General features: G+C 44.8%; 1 protein-coding gene across 1 annotated transcript in view; it reads right to left on the reverse strand.

Moving 5' to 3' along the window:
* The window catches only part of LOC124795860 (protein nervous wreck), a 737,145-nt gene that overhangs the window by 214,879 nt on the left and 496,350 nt on the right, over positions 1-25,916 (reverse strand). Inside the window, exon 6 of the mRNA XM_047259941.1 lies at positions 13,690-13,826. Coding sequence (XP_047115897.1) covers positions 13,690-13,826 — 137 coding nt within the window. The remainder of the gene's footprint in view (positions 1-13,689; positions 13,827-25,916) is intronic.

Genomic DNA, 25,916 nt, shown 5'->3' on the forward strand with positions numbered 1-25,916 from the left:
GGCCGGGATGCAAAGGGATGACGTAAAAGCATAACTCAGGAACGAGTGGAACAATTTCAACCAAACTTCGTATATACTTTGTGCATTATTTGTGTAAAAATGTTGTGCGAATAAGATACCTTATTAACCGTTATGAATAAGGCTGAGGATGGGAAGAGGGGCCGCATAAAAATATTAGAAAACAACCTGTTGCTGTTTCTCTTCCAACTTAATTGGCTTGGTGTACTTTAAAAGTATGAAGAGAAATTTCTCTCTTATTTGTGTGACATTCAGGTTACAAGAATGAGCACTACAGTGTACTACAGTGCCAAAGATCACGTCACAAGTCTTGACTATTCTTTAAGTCCAGACTCTTGCAACAAACAAAAATCAAGGAAAGAAAGAATGTGAGAGAATATTCTGATATAAGATGAAATACTTAACCTATTTTAAATGTGAATAGTATTTGTTTTGTTTTCACAGTTGAAGAGACTGTTCCTAACCAACCTGTGTGTGTGCAATACATGTGACGTACGCGCACCTGGACGAAGGCGCTAGCAATAAACTAATGTTTTATAAAGGGCAGGCTACAGCATAATACAGGACAATACCTTGAACTCACAAAGTTTGTAATCTTAAAGAGAAGTCTTAGTTAACAGACTACATACACACGCCGGAAGCCACTGTACGATTTTGACGGAGGGTACCCTGTACCACCATTATTCATTTACTGTCCTGTTCCACTCGCAAATGTAGAGAGCGAAAATGATTATTTATGTGTCTCCCTGTGAGCCCTAATTCCTGGTATGTTATCTTCGTTGTCCTTACGCGAAATGTATTTTGGCGGCGGTAGAATCGCTCTGCAGACAGTTTGAAATGCTGGTTCTCTAAATTTTCTGAATAGAGTTCCTCGAAAAGAACATCGCCTTCCACCCAGGGATTCTAATTTGGATTCCTATAGCATTCCAATGCACTTGAGGTGATAGATTTGTTAGCGGTAGGGTCGAACAACCCCAACATTCTTTTTTTTCTGCAATTATTTGTTGGATGTATTCCAATCTCCGTTTCCCCAAGAGTTGTTGCCCTCTGCGGTTCCTTCATATACAGTGGAAGTTATTCTCTGGTGTCTTAACAGAATTCCTATCATCATGTCCCTTCTTTTCGTCAATGTTTTCCTTATATTCCGCTTTTCGACGATTCTGCGGGGAAGTTCTATCTCTACTGGCTTATCACTCATCTTAATTTCCTGCTTTCTTCATTGCCACGACATTTTAAATGCTCTGTTTCGACTTTCTCATAGCCCTTGATACATCTCCATACACTTTTGTGCTCCAGACGTAGATTCTCAGAAATATACGAGAGTCATTCTAAAAGTAAGGAACATTTGTTTTTCTAGATATTGTTCTTCAAGGTTATTTTTGTTGTGTTCTTCAGTTCGAGGACTAATCTGATACAACTCTCCACACTAGTCTATCCTGTGTAAGTCTCCTCATCTCTCCATAACTAATGCAAGCCGGCCGAAGTGGCCGAGCGGTACTAGGCGCTACAGTCTGGAGCCGCGCGACCGCTACGGTCGCAGGTTCGAATCTTGCCTCGGGCATGGATGTGTGTGATGTCCTTAGTTTAGTTAGGTTTAAGTAGTTCTAAGTTCTAGGGGACTGATGACGTCAGAAGTTAAGTGCCATAGTGCTCAGAGCCATTTGAACCAACTAATGCAAACTACATCCATTTGAAACTGCCTACTATATTCATGCCTAGATCTTCCTTTACAAGTTTACCGCTCAGACTTCCTTTCATTACACAACTGACAATTTGTTGATGTCTCAGCATGTTTCATATCAACTTATCCTTCTTTTAGCCTAGTTTTGCCATAAATTTCTTTTTTCCCAATTCGATTAAGTACCTGCTTATTTATTATTCGGTCTACTCATCTAATCTTCGGCAGTCTTCTATAACACCACATGTCAAAAAGAAGATAGCTTTCTTGTGTGAACCACTTATCAACCACGTTTTGCTTCTGTACAAGGCTACACTCCAGACAAATGCCTCTTTTTATAGAAATGCTTCCCTTGCTATTGCTAGTCCGTATTTCATAATCTCAATACTTCTGTCATCATCAGTTATTTTATTGCCCAAATTTCAAATCTGCTGCTTTTTGTTTCTCATTTCCAAAAAGTTTTCCTTCAAACATCACCCGATCTAATGCGATTACAATCAATTACCATTGTTTCACTATTGTTGGTGTTCTCCTCTATCAAGATAATGAAAGGAAAAATTATTTTATATCTAAATTTGATATTTGAATTTAAACATTTGTCGCAGCACTCTAGAGGTCCTAAGACTTCTTCTGCATGCTCAGTTGCCTGCCACTCGTTTAACCTGTCACTAACGTCCTCTTTCAGTTTGTTTTCATTTCAACAGTGCTTCCCGCATAACAGATCGTGAAATTTGGGTAAATGATGGTAATCACTGGGAGTCAAGTCCGAGCTATAATGTGGATGTTACGAAACTGCCCACCTCAACTGCCGAAGCAAATCCTTCGGCTTCGCAGAATGGGGTAGAGCGTTGTGAAGAAGCACAATGCCGCTGGACAACAATCAACACCGTTTGTTTTGAACGACGTGGCGTATCCATGTGTAGTTTAACAGTACACCGCTACATTTATAGTCTCCCTAGGCATTACGTCGATGAGCGGGACGCCTTTTCGATCCCTAAAGACTGTGTCCATAGCCTTACTGGTACTCAGGATTCTGTTCAAAATGGTTCAAATGGCTCTGAGCACTATGCGACTTAACTTCTGAGGTCATCAGTCACCCAGAACTTAGAACTAATTAAACCTAACCTAAGGACATCACACACATCCATACCCGAGGCAGGATTCGAACCTGCGACCGTAGCGGTCGCTCGGCTCCAGACTGTAGCGCCTAGAACCGCACGGCCACTCCGGCCGGCCGGGATTCTGTTTTGGCTTTTTTTTAGGGAGGGGGAGGGGGGGAGGCGAGATTGGGAGGGATCGGAGCGATTCGCCGACTACTATAACCGGCTTCTTTGAGCCCAATTACGATCCTACCCAAATATTCACATCTGCCTATCTTGTTCACACACATGTCTGCGAGGCGTAGTTACTGTCCAGTTGCGTACACGGAACAAAAGTTGCAAAGATTTTATGCCCCTGATATCGATATGTCCGATGTTTGTTATCATTGTCAGCTGCGTGGCGTGTTGCGCTGCAGCGTCATACATTCGTCCATCGGCCGCCAAAGTTTACAATTCTAAATTTTCTATCGATACCTGTGAGAATATCTGTTTAGGAACAACCTGCATAACTTCTTCGTAGTGTGCGGGTTTTTTTTCCCTGGTAGGTCATGAGGGAAGGATATAGCAAACTGGGCACCCACGTATTTGATGAAATATCCTGAAGGTCTAACAGCGGAAAGCATAAGAGAGTGAGAAGAAACGCGGAAGGTAAGAGAGTAGGTGTGTTTAGACACATGTAATATGTCGAACATGTTATGCTGTTGGTGTGCTTCGAGGACGGAAAGAAAGAAATGGAGAGAGGGACGGTGAATAGAGATGGGAGTCTTGCTTGTTCCAAGACCTGATGCTCAACTCTTGAAAAAATGTCATGCGAATTACAACATATAAAGGATAGTATGTTCTTGATTAGATAATGAGGACAGAATGGCACGCAGTTTAAGCGAATTATTTGCAGTCATCGAAACTGTACAAGAGGGTACCATAAATCTTTAATCATGACCTCGAAAAAATCGAGCTGCGACCACAGAACTTGGTGATTCACGCTTTACCCGAAGATGGGTTGCTTGGCGGAGACCTTGGTTGTAGAAGTCTGTATTTCAGCTGTTCAGGATGCGTTCCACCTCGAAAATCATCTCGTCCTTATATTGTATTGCAATAGTTTCATCATCCTAGCAAGAAGAAAGAATTCATTGGGTGCTGGCATGTCAGGAAAATACAATGGTGGTGGAGGGAAGGGGATGAGAGATGGAGATGTTCAAATGGTTCAAATGGCTATGAGACTATGGGACTTAACTTCTGAGGTCATCAGTCCCCTAGACTTAGAACTACTTAAACCTAACTAACCTAAGGACATCACACATAGCCATGCCCGAGTCAAGATTCGAACCTGCGACCGTAGCAGCAGCGCGGTTCCGGACTGAAGCGCCTAGAACCGCTGGGCCACAGCGGCCAGCGACGGAGATGTGTGAGTTCAAATTTGATAAGCAAATAAGCAGCAAGTATGACTGTGTCCTAAGTAGGTAGAATGAGCTGGAGAATTTCCGTGAAGCAAAGGTACCGCCTTGCACAGCTGCGCTTGATGACGGTCTCCCACAATCTGGTCCGGAGATTTCAGTAGTATGTTACTCTGATCGTTTGTCCTTACCGGTATATTCTGATAGTCCTAAGAACACTCAGTATCACCTTGCCAGATGATGGCTGGGTCCTCGCCTTTTTCTGCGGCGGTAAATGCACATGTTTCCACTACTTGCTTTGCTCTTTTGCAAAAAAATGGTTCAAATGGCTCTGAGCACTATGGGACTCAACATCTTAGGTCATAAGTCCACTAGAACTTAGAACTACTTAAACCTAACTAACCTAAGGACATCACACACATCCATGCCCGAGGCAGGATTCGAACCTGCGACCGTAGCAGTCCCGCGGTTCCGGACTGCAGCGCCAGAACCGCACAGCCACCGCGGTCGGCTGCTCTTTTGCATTGGTGTCTTTGTGACACACCCATCATTCGTCCAGGTTGCTACACGGCTAAAGAATTCATCTCGACCGATGTGATACAGATGTGTAATATGCGCTGATGCCTGAGTTTCGTGGGCGTAATGGAATGGATGTGAACAGTCACGGAAACCAGCGTGGGGCGACTTTTGTCATGATCGAAATGCCGTGTAAGATGTTGTAAACTGATGCGGGACAGATTTTGACTTTTTGCACTATGTCTTCGATAGTGATGCGCCGGTAGTCGATTCTTCAGAGATGGTTCGCTACGTCTTTCTGCGTCTTTCACATTGGAAGCGTCTGTGCCACCTAAGCACTGTATCACATGACGGCGAATTCTTGCCGAAAAGTGGCACCAATTCAGCAGTTCTTGTTGCAAAGTTGTTCCCCACAAAATGAATTTTGCACATAACTCCTTCTTTTGCCGCCTCTGCAATGGAGGCCAGATCTGCGTAACTCAGTATTGAAATCAAGTGGTTTTCTTATGGGTGGCCGAAGGAAAGATTTCAGTCACATCGCAGCTCACCCCATTTAAGGCGCACAATACTCCGCTTTATCAATAGGCTGTGCGATTTCCGATTGGCACCTCTGTCGGTGTTTTAGGGCATTATTACCAGGAGAGTAGACTTGTACCTAACAATATACTGACGGAAAAAAATCGGAACACCAAAAAATAATTAATGTAGGCCAATGAAATTTCGGGCATACATTTGTCTAGGAAAGTGATTAACAGTGCAAGCGCGAGAAAAGCCGTTGCAAATGTGAAGTGCTGGTACATTAATAACCGTCAGAATGTTGACTGCAAGCAAGCAGACGAGCAAGTATTGTTTTGTAGAGGTGCCGGGTGTCAGTTTGTGGGATGGAGTTCCACGCCTTGGTCGGTCAATACAAGAGCAGTTAATGTTGGTTGTGGATGACGCTACAGTTGTCGTCCGATAATGTCCCATATGTGCACTATTAGAGACTGATATGGTGATCGAGCAGGCCAAGGCAACATGTCGACACTCTGTAGAGCATGTTGGATTACAACAGCGCTATGTGGGGAAACACTTCCTGGAATGCTGTTCATGAATGGCAGCACAACAGATCAGATCACCAGACTGACGTACAATTTTGCAGTCAGGGTGGGTGGGATATCTCCGAGAGTGCTCCCAGTGTTATACGAAATCACTTCCCACACCAGGTGCAGGTCGAGCGTGGCTAGCACTCAGTTTGATTGCAAGCCCTCAACTGGCCTCTTTCTAACCAACACACGGCCATCACTGGCGCTGAGGCGGAACTAGCTTTCATTGGAAAACGCAATAGGCCTCCACCCCTCCCTCCACTGAGCTCTCGCTTGACCCACAGAAGTCGCGAATGGCGGTGGTTTGAGGTCAGTGGAATGCACTCTACAAGGCGTCTGGCTCGTATCTGTCCTTGAAGTAACCGATTTGTAACAGTTCGTTGTGTCACTGCGGTGCGAACTACTGCTCAAATCGTAGTTGCTGTGCGATGCACGAGTCTTGCACCGAATATGATGGTCTTCCCTTGGGCGTTAGCGTCACATGGTCGTCGGGAGCCCGGTCTGCTTGTGACCATACTTTCTCGTGACCACCGCTGCCAGCAATCACGTACAGTGGACAGAACCCTGCCAAGTTTTTTTCTGCAATATCATAAGAGGAACATCCAACTTTTCGAAGCTGTATTACTCCACCTCGTTTAAACTCAGTCCGGTGTTGATAATAGCGTTTTCGTCGCCTTAAAGGTATTCTTGACTAGCATTAACACCCCACGTCAAATCTCAAAGGTAACTACCCTCCTGACTCTTGTTGTTGTTGTTGTTGTGGTCTTCAGTCCTGAGACTGGTTTGATGCAGCTCTCCATGATATTCTATCCTGTGCAAGCTTCTTCATCTCCCAGTACCTACTGCAACCTACATCCTTCTGAATCTGCTTAGTGTATTCATATCTTGGTCTCCCGCTACTATTTTTACCCTCCACGCTGCCCTCCAGTACTAAATTGGTGATCCCTTGATGCCTCAGAACATGTCCTACCAACCGATGCTTTCTTCTAGTCAGGTTGTACAACAAACTCCTCTTCTCCCCAATTTTATTCAATACCTCCTCATTAGTTATGTATCCTACCCATCTAATCTTCAGCATTCTTCTGTAGCACCACATTTCGAAAGCTTCTATTCGCTTCTTGTCCAAACTATTCATCGTCCATGTTTGTCTTCCATACGTGGCACACAGCGTTTTTAGAGCAAACTGCTTTGAATCCTCATAGTAGCGTTACTAACGCCACTATTATACAACTGGCGCAAAATTTGAATAGACGTCATCTTTCAGATGTAGAAACAGACCTTTCAACTTCCATTTACGTCGCTCAACCCCTTCCTGGTGTTGCGATTTTACTTCTGTCAGTCTACAGTGCGCAACAAAATTAGAGGATCTTTCATCCGAAACCACGTAATTGTCTCTCATGGTGACGCATACGTTTGAAGTTTCGATCAAAGGTGCCTACAATCTCCCTCTGCAGAACGTTATTGCAGTGCGTCTGTTGTTGAGAAGTATGATGCAATGTTCCTTCGCACAAGCATACATTGTGTCGTATTTCAAAACAACACAGGTACTGAAATATCGTATTTTTCTGCCGACACTGGCAAGCGAGTTTCAATTAAAATTTTATGTAATGAATGTACAAGTGCAGGCTGTAGACATGTGGTTGACGGCATATGGAAGTTTTGGTCTGGTCTTGAGTCGTGCTAGCATAACCTAATGGTAAGGCGACAGCTCTCGATGAGCGGTAAATCTTGGTTCGGGTCCCGGTCTGGCAAAAATTTTCGTTACCATCTGTAGGCAGCCGCAAAACGCGCGGTAAGTTCTGCGCTGCCTCGCTCCTTCCACAGTCCAAACGAAGGCATATCACTCGTTGCAAAGAAAGGTCGTTTGAAATTAAAGTACATACATGATTGGTAAAAGTGGACTGTTTTTGTAGGCTACATTGAGAAACACAGATACAGAAGCGTGCGCGCTGCTTGGCGGTCACGGCGCGCTCTGGTCCCGGCCAGTTCGGCCGTGCATTGTGTGGACGGGGGGGCCAGAAAAAGTCCTTACCTGCAGCGAGCGTCCGGTCGCTACATCTACATCTACATCTACATACATACTCCGCAATCCACCATACGGTGCGTGGCGGAGGGTACCTCGTACCACAACTAGCATCTTCTCTCCCTGTTCCACTCCCAAACAGAACGAGGGAAAAATGACTGCCTATATGCCTCTGTACTAGCCCTAATCTCTCTTATCTTATCTTTGTGGTCTTTCCGCGAAATATAAGTTGGCGGCAGTAAAACTGTACTGCAGTCAGCCTCAAATCCTGGTTCTCTAATTTTCCTCAGTAGCGATTCACGAAAAGAACGCCTCCTTTCCTCTAGAGACTCCCACCAGTGTTCCTGAAGCATTTCCGTAACACTCGCGTGATGATCAAACCTACCAGTAACAAATCTAGCAGCCCGCCTCTGAATTGCTTCTATGTCCTCCCTCAATCCGACCTGACAGGGATCCCAAATGCTCGAGCAGTACTTAAGAATAGGTCGTATTAGTGTTTTATAAGCGGTCTCTTTTACAGATGAACCACATCTTCCCCTAAATTCTACCAATGAGCCGTGGACGACTATGCGCCTTCCCCACAACTGCCGTTACATGCTTGTCCCACTTCATATCGCTCTGCAATGTTACGCCCAAATATTTAATCGACGTGACTGTGTCAAGCTCTACACAACTAATGGAGCATTCAAACATTACAGGATTCTTTTTCCTGTTCATCTGCATTAATTTACATTTATCTATATTTATAGTTAACTGCCATTCTTTACACCAATCACAAATCCTGTTCAAGTCATCTTGTATCCTCCTACAGTCACTCAACGACGACACCTTCCCGCACACCACAGCATCATCAGCAAACAGCCGCACATTGCTATCCACCCTATCCAAAAAATCATTTATGTAGATAGAAAACAGCGGCGGACCTACCACACTTCCCTGGGGCACTCCAGATGATACCCTCACCTCCGATGAACACTCACCATCGAGGACAAGGTACTGGGTTCTATTACTTAAGAAGTCTTCGAGCCACTCACATATTTGGAAACCCTTGTGGCACGTTGCACCAATACAGAACACCGTCTTTCCATTATACAGCTGGATGTTGTCCACATTGGTGATTTTGAATAAATTTCATGTATTCCGCTGTAATGATGCAAAAGCGTGGCACACTGCAACGTCAACCTCGAACTCAGCGACGCTTCAAATAGCAAGGTCAGATTTCGTCGAATGTTTTTGAGCTGTCCCTAGTGCTCCATCCTTACCAGAGCGAAATCTTCAGTCCCACTGGACTCGAAAGGTTCCAGAGCACGTCTGACCTAGTGAGCGGCGACGTGTCTGAAATGTTTCCCTCAACCGCCTGACACTGCATACCCTAAATCCCAAATCGACAAAGAATAAAAGAAAAAGATATCCATTCAAAAACGCATATAAAAAGTCGCTTCACGTCTTCCTTAGAGACTCTCTCCATTCCTTCCAAATGAACACTGTAAGTGTGGACCAGTTGTGGTTTGAATTCCAAGAAAGAGTATCGACAGCAATTGAGAGATTTATACCAAATGAATTAACAAACGAAGGCACTGATCGCCAATGGTACAGAAAGCAGATCAGAACACTGTTGTAGAAACAACGAAAACAGCATGCCACATATAAACGAACGCTAAATCCCCAAGATTGGCGATCTTTTAAAAAAATGGTTCAAAAGGCTCTCAGCACTACAGGACTTAACTTCTGAGGTCATCAGTCCCCTAGAACTTAGAATTACTTAAACCTAACTAACCTAAGGACATCACACACATCCATGCCCGAAGCAGGGTTCGAACCTGCGACCGTAGCAGTCGCGCGGTTCGAGACTGTAGCGCCTAGAACCGCTCGGCCACCGCGGCCGGCTCTTTTACTGAAGCTCGAAATTTAGCGCGGACTACAATACGAGATGCTTACAATATTTTGTCTCGAAACATGACAAAAGCTCCAGATAGATTCTGCTCGCGTGTAAAGTATGCTAGCGGCAAGACATAATAAATGTCTTCTGAGTGCGATAGCAAAACGTGTACTGTCGATAATAGTGCTGCTAAAGCAAGGTTACTAAACACAGCATTTAGAAATTCCTTCGCCAAAGAAGACGAAGAAAATATTCCAACTTCGAATCAAGAACAGCTGCCAACATGAGTAACTTAAAAGTAGATATCCTTCGTGCGGTGAAATAAGTTAAATCACTTAATAAAAGCAAGTCTTCCGGTCCAGATTCTATTTCAATTAGGTTACTTTCAGAATATGCTGATGCAATAGCTCCATACTTAACAACCATATACAAGCGCTTTCCCGACGAAAGGTTCGTACTCAAAGACTAGAAAGTTGCACAGGTCCCACCAATATACAAGAAAGGCAATAGGAGTAATGCACTAAATTACAGGCCGGTATCATGAACGTCGATATGCAGTAAGAGTTTTGAACATATATTATGTTCGAACATCATGAATTATCTCGAACAGAGCGGTCTGTTGACATACAGTCAACTCGGGTCTAGAAAACATCGTTCTTGTGAAACACAAGTAGCTCTTTACTCGCTCAAAGTGTTGAGTGCTGTTGACAAGGGATTTGAAATTGATTCGGTCTAAGGCGCTGCAGTCATGGACTGTGCGGCTGGTCCCGGCGGAGGTTCAAGTCCTCCGTCGGGCATGGGTGTGTGTGTTTGTCCTTAGGATAATTTAGGTTAAGCAGCGTGTAAGCTTAGGGACTGATGACCTTAGCAGTTAAGTCCCATAAGATTTCGCGCACATTTGGACATTTTTTGAAATTGATTCCGTGTTTTTAGATTTCTAGGAGGCTTTTGGCACCGAACCTCACAAGCGGCTTGTAATAAAATTGCGTGTTTATAGAATATGGTGTCAGTCATGCGACTGAATTCGTGGTTTTCTGTCAGGGAGGTCACTGTTCGTAGTAACTGACGGAAGGCCGTCGAGTAAAACAGAACTGATTTCTAGCGTTCTCCAAGGTAGTGTTACAGTCCTCTGCTGTTCCTCATCTATACAAACGATTTAGCAGATAATCTGAGTAGTCGTCTTATTTTGCAGATGGTACTGTCGTTTATCGTCTATTAGTCATCAGAAGATCAAAGCCTTTAGGTAAGATATTTGTATGTCTCGAAAATTGACATTTGACACTAAATAATGAAAATTGTGTGGTCATTCACACGAGCGCTAACAGGAATCCGTTCAACTTCGGTTACACGATAAATCAATCAAATCTAAAGGCCATGAATTCAACTAAATACCTAGGAATTACAATCACGAACAACTTAAACTGGAGAGAACACATAGTAAATGTTATGGGGAAGGCGAACCAAAGACTTCGTTTTACTGGCCGAACACTTAGAAGATGCAACTTCTACTAAAGAGACCGCCTGTACCAAGCTTGTCCATCCTCTCTGGGTGTGCTGCTAAGCCGTGTGGGATCCTTAACAGATAGGATTAACGGAGTACATCCAGAAAGTTCAAAGAAGGGCAGCACGTTTTGTTTTATCGAGAAACAGAGGAGAGAGCGTCACGGACATGATACAAGACGTGGGGTGGACATCATTAAAACAAAGGCGTTTTTTGCGGCCGCGGGATTCTCCCACGAAATTTCAATCACCAGCTTTTTCCTACGAACGCGAAAATATTTTGCTGAGGCAGACGTACATAGAGAGAAATGTTTGTTACAATAAAATAAGGGAAATCAGAGTTCGCATGGATAGAAACAGGTGTTCATTTTTTCAGCAAGCTGTTCGAGAGTGGAATAATGGAGGTTCGATGAATCCCTCTGCCAGGCACTTAAGAGTGATTTGCAGAGTAGCCATGCAGCTGTAACTATAGATGCAGGCAAAAACCGCGTGACTTCATGGCTGGGTGTCGCGTTTCTGACCTCCATTGCAGAGGGGCAAAAGAAGGGGGAAATGTTGAATAAGAGGGCGTGTGACGACCTTCAATCGTATGAGAGGTGCACGGTGGCGTTTGGCCGATTTGTTGTAAAATTTGGTGCCAATGTGACACCATTAACCCATATGAAGGCTCACTTGAACTTCTGAACTGTAGTCTCTTTTCCGCATTTGTTGACACCTTGCTGTTTGAAGGGTCGCTGAGCCTGAGGGTGACGTCGCAGGGCGCCACTCTTATGCACCACTACAGATGAAGATCTTAGGCACTGTTCAGCCAAATTTCAAACCTCTCTGCCGGAATGGCAGACAACTGAGGGATTCCGAAAAAGTGATCCTTTAATTTTGTTGCGCAGTGTAAACAACCGGATACACTTCTGGCCATTAAAATTGCTACACGACGAAGATGAAGTGCTACAGACGCGAAATTTAATCGACAGGAATAAGATGCTGTGATATGCAAATGATTCGCTTTTCAGAGCGTTCACACGAGGTTGGCGTCGGTGGCGACACCTAAAACGTGCTGACATGAGGAAAGTTTCCAACCGATTTCTCAGACACAAGCAGCAGTTGATCGGCGTTGCCTGGTGAAACATTGTTGTGATGCCTCGTGTAAGGAGGAGAAATGCGTACCATCACGTTTCCGACTTTGATAAAGGTCAGATTGTAGGCTATCGCGACTGCGGTTTATCGTATCGCGACACTGCTGCTCGCGTTGGTCGAGATCCAATGACTGTTAGCAGAATATGGAATCGGTGGGTTCACGAGGGTAATACGGAACGATGTGCTGGATCCCAACGGCCTCGTATCACTAGCAGTCGAGATGACAGGCTTCTTATTCGCATGGCTGTAACGGATCGTGCAACCACGTCTCGATCCCTGAGTGAACAGATGGGGACGTTTGCAAGACAACAACCATTTGCACGAACAGTTCGACGACGTTTGCAGCAGCATGGACTATCAGTTCGGAAACTATGGCTGCGGTTACCCTTGACACTGCATCACAGACTGCAATGGTGTACTCAACGACGAACCGGGGTGCACGAATGGCAAAACGTCATTTTTTCGGGTTAATCCAGATTCTGTTTACAGCATCATGATGGTCGCATCATGGTTTGGCGACATCGTGGTGAACGCACATTGGAAGATTGTATTCATCATCGCCATACTGGCGTATCACCCGGCGTGATGTTATGGGGTGCCATTGGTTACACGTCTCGGTCACCTCTTGTTCGCGTTGACGGTACTTTGAACAGTGGACGTTACATTTCAGATGTGTTACGACCCGTGGCTCTACCCTTCATTCGATCCCTGTGAAACCCTACATTTCAGCAGGATAATGCACGACCGCATGCTGCAGGTCCTGTACGGGTCTTTCTGGATACAGAAAATGTTTGACTGCTGCCCTGGCCAGCACATTCTCCAGATCTCTCACCAACTGAAAACGTCTGGTTAATGGTGGCCGAGCAACTGGCCCGTCACAATACGCCAGTCATTACTCTTGATGAACTGTGGTATCGCGTTGAAGCTACATGGGCAGCTGTACCTGTACACACCATCGATGCTCTGACTCAATGGCCAGGCGTATCAAGGACGTTATTACGGCCAGAGGTGGTTGTTCTGGTTACTGATTTCTCACGATCTATGCACCAAAATTGCGTGAAAATGTAATCACATGTCAGTTCTAGTATAATATATTTGTCCAATGAATACCCGTTTTTCATCTGCATTTCTCCTTGGTGTAGCAATTTTAATGGCCAGTAGTGTAATTGCCTAACTTTCTATTTTCGAGTTGTTAATTAAAACTTTATCATTATCTCTCGTATCCAGTTAAGGATGATGCATATTTTTAATTTACCCCTAGTATGCTAATAAATGAGTGAAAGGAGAGGGATCGCGCTACAAGGTTTTTAGTATAGTGACTGATGGTGATAAGTGATGTGCAAAGAGTGCTGCGGTACTCACTTCTCCTCGATGTCCTTGGCCTTGTCCCTGACGTCGTGCGCGCTGTGTTCCTCGTCGAAGTACAGCTTCTTGGTCTTATCCACATCCTGCACGCACTGCTGCAGCTCCTTCTGCACGACTACCAGCTGGTCGATGGACTGCAACACAGTGGGAAAGACAATACGCTTTAGCTCAGAGAACGACAAGAGGAGTACATTGTTTGTACGAAGGTTATAGAATACTTGAACAGACAAATTGTTGTGTGGTAAAAGTGGTTTCTTAGATCAATTCATTTTTTTTTATTTTTCCCATTTACTACCCACTAACTTCTACGCACGTTTCCCGTCTAATGAAAACTCTTTGTATCGCCTGAGCGAAGAATTCATTACCGCTACATTGCCAGTTAACTTGATGCCACAAAAAACTTCTTTCATCAGACCAAACAGATAAAAATCGGAAATGGGCAAGATTAAGTCTGTGCATAGAATGAGGCAGTAGCTCCCAACCGGTTTTGCTAATAGTTTCCAGCGTAATTTGTGCCGTATGAGGTCGAGTATTGTCTTTAAGAGGAAGTGTAGGGTTATTCACTAGTTCCTCCGAAGATGACTGCAAAAAAACGACAAGACACACAAAAAACAGACACTTATCACTGGACAGAGTCTCTACAAGCGTTAACTCACTTTATGCCTACCATTTGTGACACGGCAAACGCATTACAAGCAAGCAATTCTTTCATCACTGCTGCCACCTACGAAGACAAAGCGGCAGCAGCCCGCTTTGGAAATTTGATCACCTGCAAGAGCGAACTAATTCCATGCCACAAAAAGAACCGGATAATCTGTCTACGTGTTCTGACACGTCTGTCCTCTAGTGGTGCGATCTGCAACTACCCCACGGCAAGTAGTACTAATCTAAATATGCAAATAGGCTCTTCCCAGTGAAGTGTGTCATTATTCTACGTGTTTCGTCATTTCTGCATAGTCGTCTTCTGAAGTCCTAGAGATGGTGATTGTAATTAAAGTGCAGCTACTCCCGGAGGGCCATAATTATCGTATGTCAGCGAAACTGGTAGATATTCTAATACGTTAATGCGGAACCGATTTACTCTGGATAAAATTAGTTCTAATATTGGCCACTAGGTGCAAATCTGGCGCTGCACAGCATCTCGTCAACGTTTCCGGTGTTCATATTAAGTGGTTATAACAAAATCAACATTATGCCTTTTCACTTGTTGGACCTTTTCTGCCCATGTATCTTTCCTAATTCATTACATACGAAAAGATTTCTACACGACTTTTCTGCGCTGACAGCGCCAGATATGCACCTGGCGGCCAAAATTGCAACTTTTTTTTCCAGCGTCGATCGTTTCCACATTGTCGCATTAGCATATCTACCGAGTTTCTCTACCATATGATAATTACAGCCCACACTGGCCCTCTGTGGGCGGCTGCACTTTAATTATAGCCACCCAGTACTTCTGAATACATTTCAATTATAACCACCACGTCTGAGTGCTACACACTATTGAAAGCGCGTTTCTCCTTCGAAAAATCACGGAAAATCTGAGCAGGGTCGATTCACATGACCTTCCGAGCTGATGGTTGCGTTTCTTAATTTCTTATGGACAGGTGATTCAGGGAACTTCCACTGTATTCTTTGACGTTTGAATTTTGTCTCGAAATGAATAACCAGAGTTTCATGGCAGGTTAATACTGAAACACGTCAGGCTGTAGCGATTCCGTTGTTTCATTTTTATTGCTTTTATTCCCTCCTCAAACATCCAGCAATTCACCCTACTTGAGTGTTGCAAGATTGTATATTCAGTTTTAGACACAGATGATCGCAGAGGTCATAACGTCCCTCTAAAACTGTCATCCCGATTAATTTCATATGTTGTACTAGGCTGGTAAATTGGCCGGCTCTCGAAGAGCCTTGGTAGCGCCGGGTGGACTGTTGACCAGAAGGTACAGCCCTTCTGGTGACTGACTTTCACGAGTTCTAAGAGCTTTCCCGCTGCAGACTGTAGCTCCCCCACCCACTTGTCCAGTGACAGCTGTCAGCCACCCGCCCACTGAGCTTTGCGTGCAGAGCGCCGCTTTGGTGATGCAGGTACTTCTTTCGCAGAGCAGGTGTCAGGCAGACGATCTGCACAAAACAGCCAATGGGAGCGTGGAATGAAGGAATTGTTGAAACTGCAGGAGCCACGTGCCTTTCGTTATGGTCTGTTCTATTCACCGAAACTGCCCTCTGTAGCACTTGCTGGCCACAAGCCACTCTATGCACACTGGGTGCAACATCACTGGGTATGTAGGAGTGTTAACCCTCTGTTCTTCGTAAGGCAGACACCTTATTTAACTCACTGTCGTCTGGGCGGTGAGTGCGCGACAGAGAATTGCACGAGTCTCTTTGTCGAAATAATGAGGCCACTGACAAAGAATTAGGATGTACATTAAAACTAAAAGTACGCTTTTATTCAAGTGGAAAACGAGTCAGATGGAAAAAAGTAAGTAAACTATTTATTATATCAAAAGTAACAGCCATAATTGTTACTCCATTTATACTACTGAGACAGTGAATGTCTTCATGGACCGGCCCGAGTGGCCGAGCGGTTCTAGGTGCTACAGTCTGGAACCGCGCGACCGCTACGGTCGCAGGTTCGAATCGTGCCTCGGGCAAGGATGTGTGTGATGTCCTTAGGTTAGTTAAGTTTAAGTAGTTATAAGTTCTAAGGCACTGATGACCTCAGCAGTTAAGTCCCATAGTGCTCAGAGCCATTTTTGTCTTCATGGAAAAATGTTTATGGTTGTCTGCGGGACAATGATTGTACACATGCGCACCTCTTCGTTTGAAGCAAATCGACTGCCGCGAATGTCTCTCTTTAGGGCTCCAAAAATATGGAAATAGCATGGGTAGATTTCGGGATTGAATGGAAGATGTGTAAGGCCCTCCCAGCAGAACTTCAGCGACACAGTCGCTGGGCAACATGTGAGCGGGCATTACGGTCGTTTCACACTTGACCGGTTGCCATGTAAATGGCGCCGGTACACGGTTGTCGGGATGTACTGTGTTTGAGACACTTCACACTTTCCCGGTGCCGGCTCCACAGTACACGGTTGCCATGCTGCTGCTTTGGCAATCCGGTAGCTCACACGGCAACAGCCGGCCGCCGGAGATGACAAACGATCCGACCAATCGCATCTACATCTGCAGCTACATCTACATCCATACTCCGCAAGCCACCTGACGGTGTGTGGCGGAGGGTACCTTGAGTGCCTCTACCGGTTCTCCCTTCTATTCCAGTCTCGTATTGTTCGTGGAAAGAAGGATTGTCGGTATGCCTCTGTGTGGGCTCTAATCTCTCTGATTTTATCCTCATGGTCTCTTCGCGAGATATACGTAGGAGGGAGCAATATACTGCTTGACTCCTCGGTGAAGGTATTTTCTCGACACTTCACCAAAAGCCCGTACCGAGCTACTGAACGTCTCTCCTGCAGAGCCTTCCACTGGAGTTTATCTATCATCTCCGTAACGCTTCCGCGATTACTAAATGATCTTGTAACGAAGCGCGCTGCTCTCCGTTGGATCTTCTCTCTCTCTTCTATCAACCCTATCTGGTACGGATCCTACACTGGTGAGCAGCATGCAAGCGGTGGGCGAACAAGTGTACTGTAACCTACTTCTTTTGTTTTCGGATTGTATTTCCGTAGGATTCTTCCAATGAATCTCAGTCTGGTTAGGTTAGGTTAGTGTTTTTTAACGTCCCGTCGACAACGAGGTCATTAGAGACGGAGCACAAGCTCGGGTTAGGGAAGGATGGGGAAGGAAATCGGCCGTGCCCTTTCAAAGGAACCATCCCGGCATTTGCCTGAAACGAATCTCAGTCTGGCATCTGCTTTAAAGACGATCAACTTTATATGATCATTCCATTTTAAATCACTCCTAATGCGTACTCCCAGATAATTTATGGAAATAACTGCTTCCAGTTGCTGACCTGCTATATTGTAGCTAAATGATAAGGGATCTTTCTTTCTATGTATTCGCAGCACATTACACTTGTCTACATTGATATTCAATTGCCATTCCCTGCACCATGCGTCAATTCGCTGCAGATCCTCCTGCATTTCAGTACAATTTTCCATTGTTACAACCTCTCGATATACCACAGCATCATCCGCATAAAGCATCAGTGAACTTCCGATGTCATCCACAAGGTCATTTATGTATATTGTGAATAGCAACGGTCCTACGACACTCCCCTGCAGCACACCTGAAATCACTCTTACTTCGGAAGACTTCTCTCCATTGAGAATGACATGCTGCGTTCTGTTATCTAGGACCTCTTCAATCCAATCACACAATTGGTCTGATAGTCCATATGCTCTTACTTTGTTCATTAAACGACTGTGGGGAACTGTATCGAACGCCTTGCGGAAGTCAAGAAACACGGCATCTACCTGGGAACCCGTGTCTATGGCCCTCTGAGTCTCGTGGACGAATAGTGCGAGCTGGGTTTCACACGATCGTCTTTTTCGAAACCCATACTGATTCCTACAGAGTAGATTTCTAGTCTCCATAAAAGTCATTATACTCGAACATAATACGTGTTCCAATATTCTACAACTGATAGACGTTAGAGATATAGGTATATAGTTCTGCACACCTATTCGACGTCCCTCCTTGAAAACGGGGATGATCTGTGCCCTTTTCCAATCCTTTGGAACGCTACGCTCTTCTAGAGACCTACGGTACACCGCTGCAAGAAGGGGGGCAAGTTCCTTCGCGTACTCTGTGTAGGGGCTACGCTAGATTGGCGTTCTCGTCTGGCGGTATTTGACGTTTGTTGTTGTAGTCTCCAGTACTTTTGTGTTTTTTCGTGTTAAATTATACTTGTTGTCATGTGTTTTCATCATGAAGGATGTTAAAACATTGTAGAAACTAACATTACGTAAAACCAAAGGAAGTAACCGAGACCCAGTTGAACTTTAAGTAATTGGGCCTTGAAGCAAAAACCGGATAGGACTGGAACGCAAGCAGGAAACGGCCGCTTGCCGAGTAATGGTCGCGTAATTTCCGGTGGAGGGCCGCTTTTCAATGGTATAACGCCGTCCTTAGACAATTCTGGGGCGATGAAATAGTGAAATTCCATCTGAGAGTGTCACAAATCGTTTCCGAAATAAAAAAAAACAAAAACGCCAGTAAATGCAAGTGTGGATAGTATGTCCACAGCCACCATTCAGCACATGGAAGCCACCACAGTCCCGTTACAGCCCCTTACCAAGGTGGCAAAGGAACAGTCTGCGCATCGACCGCTGTCTCAGACCGTTCCGAAACCTCATCACTTAATTCATTCAATTTCTAAATCAAATATTTAAAGTTTTTACTTAGACATTGTTTTGCATTTAAGGTTTTTGTCTGTAATAATGTTCTATTTTACTATATATGTCTCTAGTTCTTAAATACCCTCCATATACATAATAGTGTACAATTCATTAAAGTGATTTGAAACAGCAATAGGTATTACAATAAAATTCCCCCTGGTCCTGACTGCCAAAACGTGTATTCATTGGATACATTGTTTGAACGATGTGTTTCTATGTTAGTCTTACAAGTAGATCGTAAAAAGTCTGCATGCTCACCCTAAACTATCGGGATAATTTATAATCTTCGTTTTTCAATTACTGAAAAAGTATGAAGAATACCCAAACATTGTATCTTACGACAGTATGAAGCATCTAGATCATATTTACGTCTTTTCTTCGAGGCGAATATATACTGAAGAGCCAAAGAAACTGGTACACCTGGCCGACCGTTATGGCCGAGGGGTTCTGGGCCCTTCAGTCCGGAACCATGCGGGTGCTATGACCGCAGGTTTGAATCCTGCCTCGGTCATGGTTGTTTGTGATGTCCTTAGGTTAGTTGGGTTTACGTAGTTCTAAACCTAGGGGACTGATGACCTCAGATGTTAAGTCCCATAGTGCTCAGAGCCATTTGAACCATTTTTGCTACACCTGCCTAAGATCGTATAGGGCCCACGCGAGCACGCAGAAGTGCCGAAACACGATGTGGCATGGACTCGACTAATGTCTGAAGTACTGCTAGAGAAAATTGACGCCATGAATCCTGCAGGGCTGTCCATTAATCCGCAGGGGTACGATGGGATGGAGTCTCTTCTGAACAACACGTTGCAAGGCATCAAGATATGCTCAATAATATTCATGTCCGGGGAGTTTTCTGGCCAGCGGAAGTGTTTCAACTCAGAACAGTGTTCCTGGAGCCGCCCTTTAACAATTCTGGACGTGCAGGGCGTCGCTTTATCCTGCTCGAATTGCCCAAGTCCGTCTGAATGCACAATGGACATGGATTGATGCAGGTGATCAGACAGGATGCTTACGTATACGTCACCTGTCAGAGACTTACCTAGGCGTATCAGAGGTCCCATATCACTCCAAGTACAAACGCCCTTCACCATTACAGAGCATCAACCAGTTTGAAAAGTCCCCTGCTGACATGCAGGGTTTCTGGTTTCATGAGGTTGTCTCCATACCTGTACACGCTCATCCGCTCGATACAATTTGAAACGAGACTCGTCCGACCAGGCAATATGTTTCCAGTCATAAAGAGTCTAATGTTGATGTTGACGGGCCTAGGGGAGATGTAAAACTTTGTGTCGTGCAGTCATTAGGGGTACACCAGTGGCCCTTCGGCTCCGAAAGCCCAGATCGATGATATTTCGTTGAATGGTTCTCACGCTGACCCTCATTGACGGCCCTGCATTGAAATCTGCAGCAATTTTCGGAAGGGCTGCACTTCTGCGACATTGAGCGATTGTCTTCAGTCGTAGTTGGTCCCGTTCTTGCAGATGTCGGATATTTGATGTTTTACTGGTATTCTAATATTCACGGTACACTCGTGAAATGATACGGGAAAATCCCCACATCATCGCTACTTCGTAGATGCTGCGTCCCATCGCCCGTGTACCGATTAGAACACCACTTTCAGACTCACTTAAATCTTGATAACCTGCCATTGTAACAGCAGTAACAGATCTAACAACTGCACTGGACACGTTTTGTCTTGTATAGGCGTTGCCGACCGCAGTTCCGTATTCTGCCTATTTACATATCTGTGTATTTGAATATGCATGCCTATACCAGTTTTTTTGGCGCTTCAGTGTAAAAGAAGACGCACGCAACTACTTTTTGCGATTCGTTCGTTTGGCTCTACGTCAAACTTGAGGAACGTCTGTCTTACGGCTGTCACTACAGCCCGTCAGGTACTGTCGGAACAGGCCACCGCGTCGTTTCACAGCAGTCCTTTTGATACGAAAAGTGTCTACCCGACAGCTAGGCATCCGACGTCGTTTACATGGCAACTGGACAAGTGTGAAATGACCCTTATCCTGCAACAGAGTGTTGCTGTCCGTCAATCCATTGCTTAATGACTTTGCGGCACGCGGCGCAACAACGCACAGCAGTACGTGGATACTTTTGCGGAAATCGCACACGGTATCAGGTCCAAACACCCAGGAATGTTGACGGACTACATCATTCTGCAGGATAACACACTTCAGGGTAGATTGTTTTCATCGTCATATTATTCGAATTGTTTACCAGTGAATGACTCTCAACATCAGAATCATTGTTATTCTTGTTTTCACTTAAAGGTTCCTCTAAAAGCTCTACAATCCCTCTCTCAGAAAGGAATGAACGTGGAGAATTAACCACTTTGCACGCACTAACTTGAACGTATCAGTTTCACCCTTTCTCTCAACACAACTGCTACAGTTCGACAGGAAGTTGACACAGGCTTCCTTAGACGGAAGCACTAGTGCAGTCAGATTCGAGAATGGACCACGTGAGAGCTGCGAAAAATCGTGTCGAAGGAGGGTCGACATCGGAGTGGAAAACAAAATTCACAAATTAGAGCGCCTTTTTTAAAATAAAGAATATCAAGGGAGAGATAAGGAAAGGAGAGAGTTAAACTTGTGGAATTTTCGTCCCGTATTCTGAAGAAGTGCCGCTGTGTCTTTTTGTCGGCAGGTCTTGGAGATGCTGCAGGTGTTGCAAAATCCTTGAACATTCAGTTTGAATATAATAAACATTCTTGACGCCGAGAAGCTAATGCCCACGAATCCGCAGGATTTTAGAAAGCATCGCTCGTGCGAAACTCGGCTTGCACTTTTCTCACATTATATACTGCGAACTATGGATGAAGGGCAACTGACAGATGTCATATTTCCAGATTTCCGTTAAGCACTTGACACGGTACTACATTGCAGGCTGTTAACTAAGGTACGAGCATATAGAATAACTTCACAGATATGTAAGTGGCTCGAAGATTTCTTAACTAATAGAACACAGTACATTGTCCTCGACAGCGAGTGTTCATCAGAGACAAGGTTATCGTCAGTAGTGCGCTAGGGAAATGTGACAGGACAGGTGTTGTTCTCTGTATACATAATGATGTGGCGGACAGGGTGGACAGAAATCTGCGGTTATCTGATGTTGATGCTGCGGTGTACGGTCGAAGTTGAGTGACTGCGGGAAGATACAAGACGACTTACACACAATTTCTAGTTGGTGTCACGAATGGCAGCTAGCTCTAAATGTGGAAGAATGTAAGTCAATTCTGATGAGTAGGAAGAATGGTTCAAATGGCTCTGAGCACTATGGGACTTAACTGCTGAGGTCATCAGTCCCCTAGAACTTAGAACTACTTAAACCTAACTAACCTAAGGATATCACACACATCCATGCCTGAGGCAGGATTCGAACCTGCGACCGTAGCGATCGCGCGGTTCCAGGTTGTAGCACCTAGAACCGCTCAGCCACTGTGGCCGGCTGAGTAGGAAGAGCACACCTGTTATGTTCGGATACAGTTTACTGGTCTCCAGCTTGACTCAGTTAAGTCGTTTAATATCTGGACGTAACGTTGCAAAGCGATATGAAATGGAACGAACAGGTGAAGATGTGTGGTAGGGAAGGCGAATTTTGGGAACGTGTGGTCCATCTGTAAAGGAGACAGCGTACAGGACGCCAGTCAGATCTATTCTCGAGTTCTGCTTCAGTGTTTGGGATCCGTACCTGGTCGGATTAAAGGAAGGAATTGAAGCAATTCAGAGGCGGGCTGCTAGATTTGTCACCACTAGGTTCCAACAACATGCAAGTGTTTCCGAAATGCTTCAGCAACTCAAATGGAAATCCCTGGTGGGAAGGCGAAGTTCTGTTGGAGAAGCACTACTGAGAAAATATAGAGAACCGGCATCTGAAGATGACTGTAGAAAAATTCTACTGTCACCAACATATATTTCGCTTAAGGACACGAAGATAAGACAAAATTAGGGCTCATACGAAAGCATATAGATAGTCATTTTTCCCTCGCTCTATTTGCGAATGGAACAGGAAGGGGATGGGTTGTTTGGGGGTAGAGACCAAACAGCGAGGTCATCGGTCTCATCGGATTAGGGAAGGATGTGGAAGGAAGTCGGCCGTGCCCTTTCAAAGGAACCATCCCGGTATTTGCCTGGAGCGATTTAGGGAAATCACGGAAAACCTAAATCAGGATGGCCGGACGCGGGAAATGCAATAATACTCTACCAAAACCTGTTATAATGATACTGTTTTATTAGGAAATCAGTTTCGACGTTCCAGTCACATTATCTTCAGACCTGTCGCATGAATGACGCAAAGTACAACACGTGCGTGTATAAGACAATGGCACCAATATTCGTATCTGGTTCCGTAGATGTCCGAACTTCATGAGCTTGTGTATACCAGATACGAGTATTCTTGTCTTGTCTTATACATGAACGACTGGTACTTGATGTCATTCGTTCGACAAACCTGAAGATGGCGTGATTGGAAAGTCGAAACTCGTTGCCTAACAAAACAATATCAATAAAACGGCTTTTGGTACAGTATTGTGACAAAATTTTTACCGCCATTACTAGGCCAGCAAGGGGAGAAGAGATGGTGGTTCAAATGGCTCTGAGCACTTTGGGACTTAACATCTGACGTCATTAGTCCCCTATAACTTAGAACTAGTTAAACCTAACTAACCTAAGGACATAACACACATCCATGCCCGAGGCAGGATTCGAACCTGCGGCCTTAGCAGTCGAGCGGTTCCGGACTGAAGCCCCTAGAACCTCTCGGCCACCGCGGCTGCCGGTATTGTGACATTTCATGGAGCAGCCACTGTCCCACGCTCCTGAACCCAGGATGGAGTTACATTTAAGTAAAGGAAATGACCAGTAGCGGTACAGGGTCCCCCCCCCCCCCCCCCCGCCTCCCGCCACGAGCCGTACGGTTTCTTGCGGAGGGTGGATGTAGATGTAGATGAAGAACCATCTCATTCCATACAGATTGGAGACACTACGATTTGTCGATGCCTAAAAGGTAGACACCATGGGAATCAGGACTCCTTCTTTCCAGGAAAATGACCATAGGTTTGCTCGCACTTGTCTGAGCTGCAACATTTTTCGCGAGTCTTAATCTATACCAGATTGTTAACATTTTGTTTACACTTGCATAATTCAGAAATTGACTGGAGGGTAAATAAAATTTTTCGGAGGAGGGAGGGCAAGGCTTGTTACGCTGCATCGCAGTGGGAGCTCTTTTAATAACATTGCGGATTGGCAAATAGACAGTTTTTGGTGGCTTCTCTGCACAGAGCTCTGGGCAGAGTTACTCTTGTGGGGACTCTTCGGCGGATTTTTGGACAGTGTATTCTCAGAAACCTTTCTACTGGCTCTTCAGCGTGCACTTCTGCCGAGGCACGTCTTCTGCGGATGGCTTTAACCTCGGCATCTGCAACTACTTACGTTGCAGTCAAGCGTCTTGTACCGCGGCCAGTGTGATTGCGGTTTGATATTGTCGGGTCAGTGTTACGCGAATTGTTCCAATTCTTCTAGAGTTTAGGGGATTTTGCTTCGAATTATGCTGTGAACGATGGCTTGTTCACGACTGAAGTAGTTGGGCTACAGCACGTGTTTCCATTTACCCCACAATTGTCGATGTCCGGGTCGAAATCGTGTGTTTAATCCTTTCCGGTGAAACGAGAGTTTGGTTCCAGATGCTTTCCCCTTCTCTGTCCCGCGCACTGTGCCGCACCGTATTGTTCTCATTTTAACGGAATATTGTACGTAATCTATAGTCCGATATCCTCTTATCTATCGGCTTGGAGAAGTGACGGTTTCAATCATAATTAATGTTTTTGCTTTATTTTAGTCCTTTTCTATAACAATAAGTATGAGTGAAAGTGGAACTATCTTTGGTTAGTATAATTACATGAATCGCTTCACCCTTACAGCGCTATGCCCGTACCCAATACGGGCGAGCATTTGTTGGCTGTGTGAACGGCGTCCGTATCCATCCGCTGAATACTCATGTAATGTTTTTCATTACACCGTCACCAAGAGAATTATTTGCACTTATAACCGTTGTACCTTGTGTGCATGTTTCATTACAGAATGATCCTCGAATGTTTTTAACGAAACGTCCACCTTGGTAGCTGAGTGGTCAGTACGACGGAAAACCAGGCTGACAGGCCCGGGTTCGATTCCGTGGTGGGTCGGAGATTTTCTCCGTTCAGGGTCTGGGTGCTGTGTTGTCTTAATCATCATCATCTCATCCCCATCGACGCGCAAGTCGTCGAAGTGGCGTCACTTAAGAAACTTGCACCAGGTGACCGGTCTACCCGACGGGAGGCCCTAGCCACACAACATTTCATTTTCATTAATGAAACAAAAGTATCAACTGCGACAGAGGGTATTAATAAACTTCGCAAAATGACTTTCGTAGTCGCTATGCACTTCTTGACGAAAGATGGAATAGCTAACATCAGTTTTAAAAATTCCCTTTGATCGTACCAGGAACCTTAGACTGACAATGTTTACATCGGCGATTAGTTACAGGTGCGGTAGGAAGGGGGGAGGGAGGCTATGGTGGCTATAGCCTCCCCCCCCCCCAAAGGAGTATCATATTACACTGGATAAAATGACTTCAGAAATAAGCGAATGTATTACCCCAACATATTCAATCTTTTTTTTATAATTATGTAGCAATATGGGTTGAATTGTATTTCTAACACATTTTAACGAAAGAATAAGAGCGGCAAACAGCTTACTATCTAAACCAGTAAATATCATTTAACTTAAAATGGGCTTCTTATTATTTATTAATGCACATTTTTTTACCCTGAACCCCAAAACAGTCACCAAAAACTACTTTAAGCAAAACCAAATTTTA

Source organism: Schistocerca piceifrons, chromosome 4 (genome assembly GCF_021461385.2).
Source record: "Schistocerca piceifrons isolate TAMUIC-IGC-003096 chromosome 4, iqSchPice1.1, whole genome shotgun sequence".
Lineage (NCBI taxonomy): Eukaryota > Metazoa > Arthropoda > Insecta > Orthoptera > Acrididae > Schistocerca > Schistocerca piceifrons.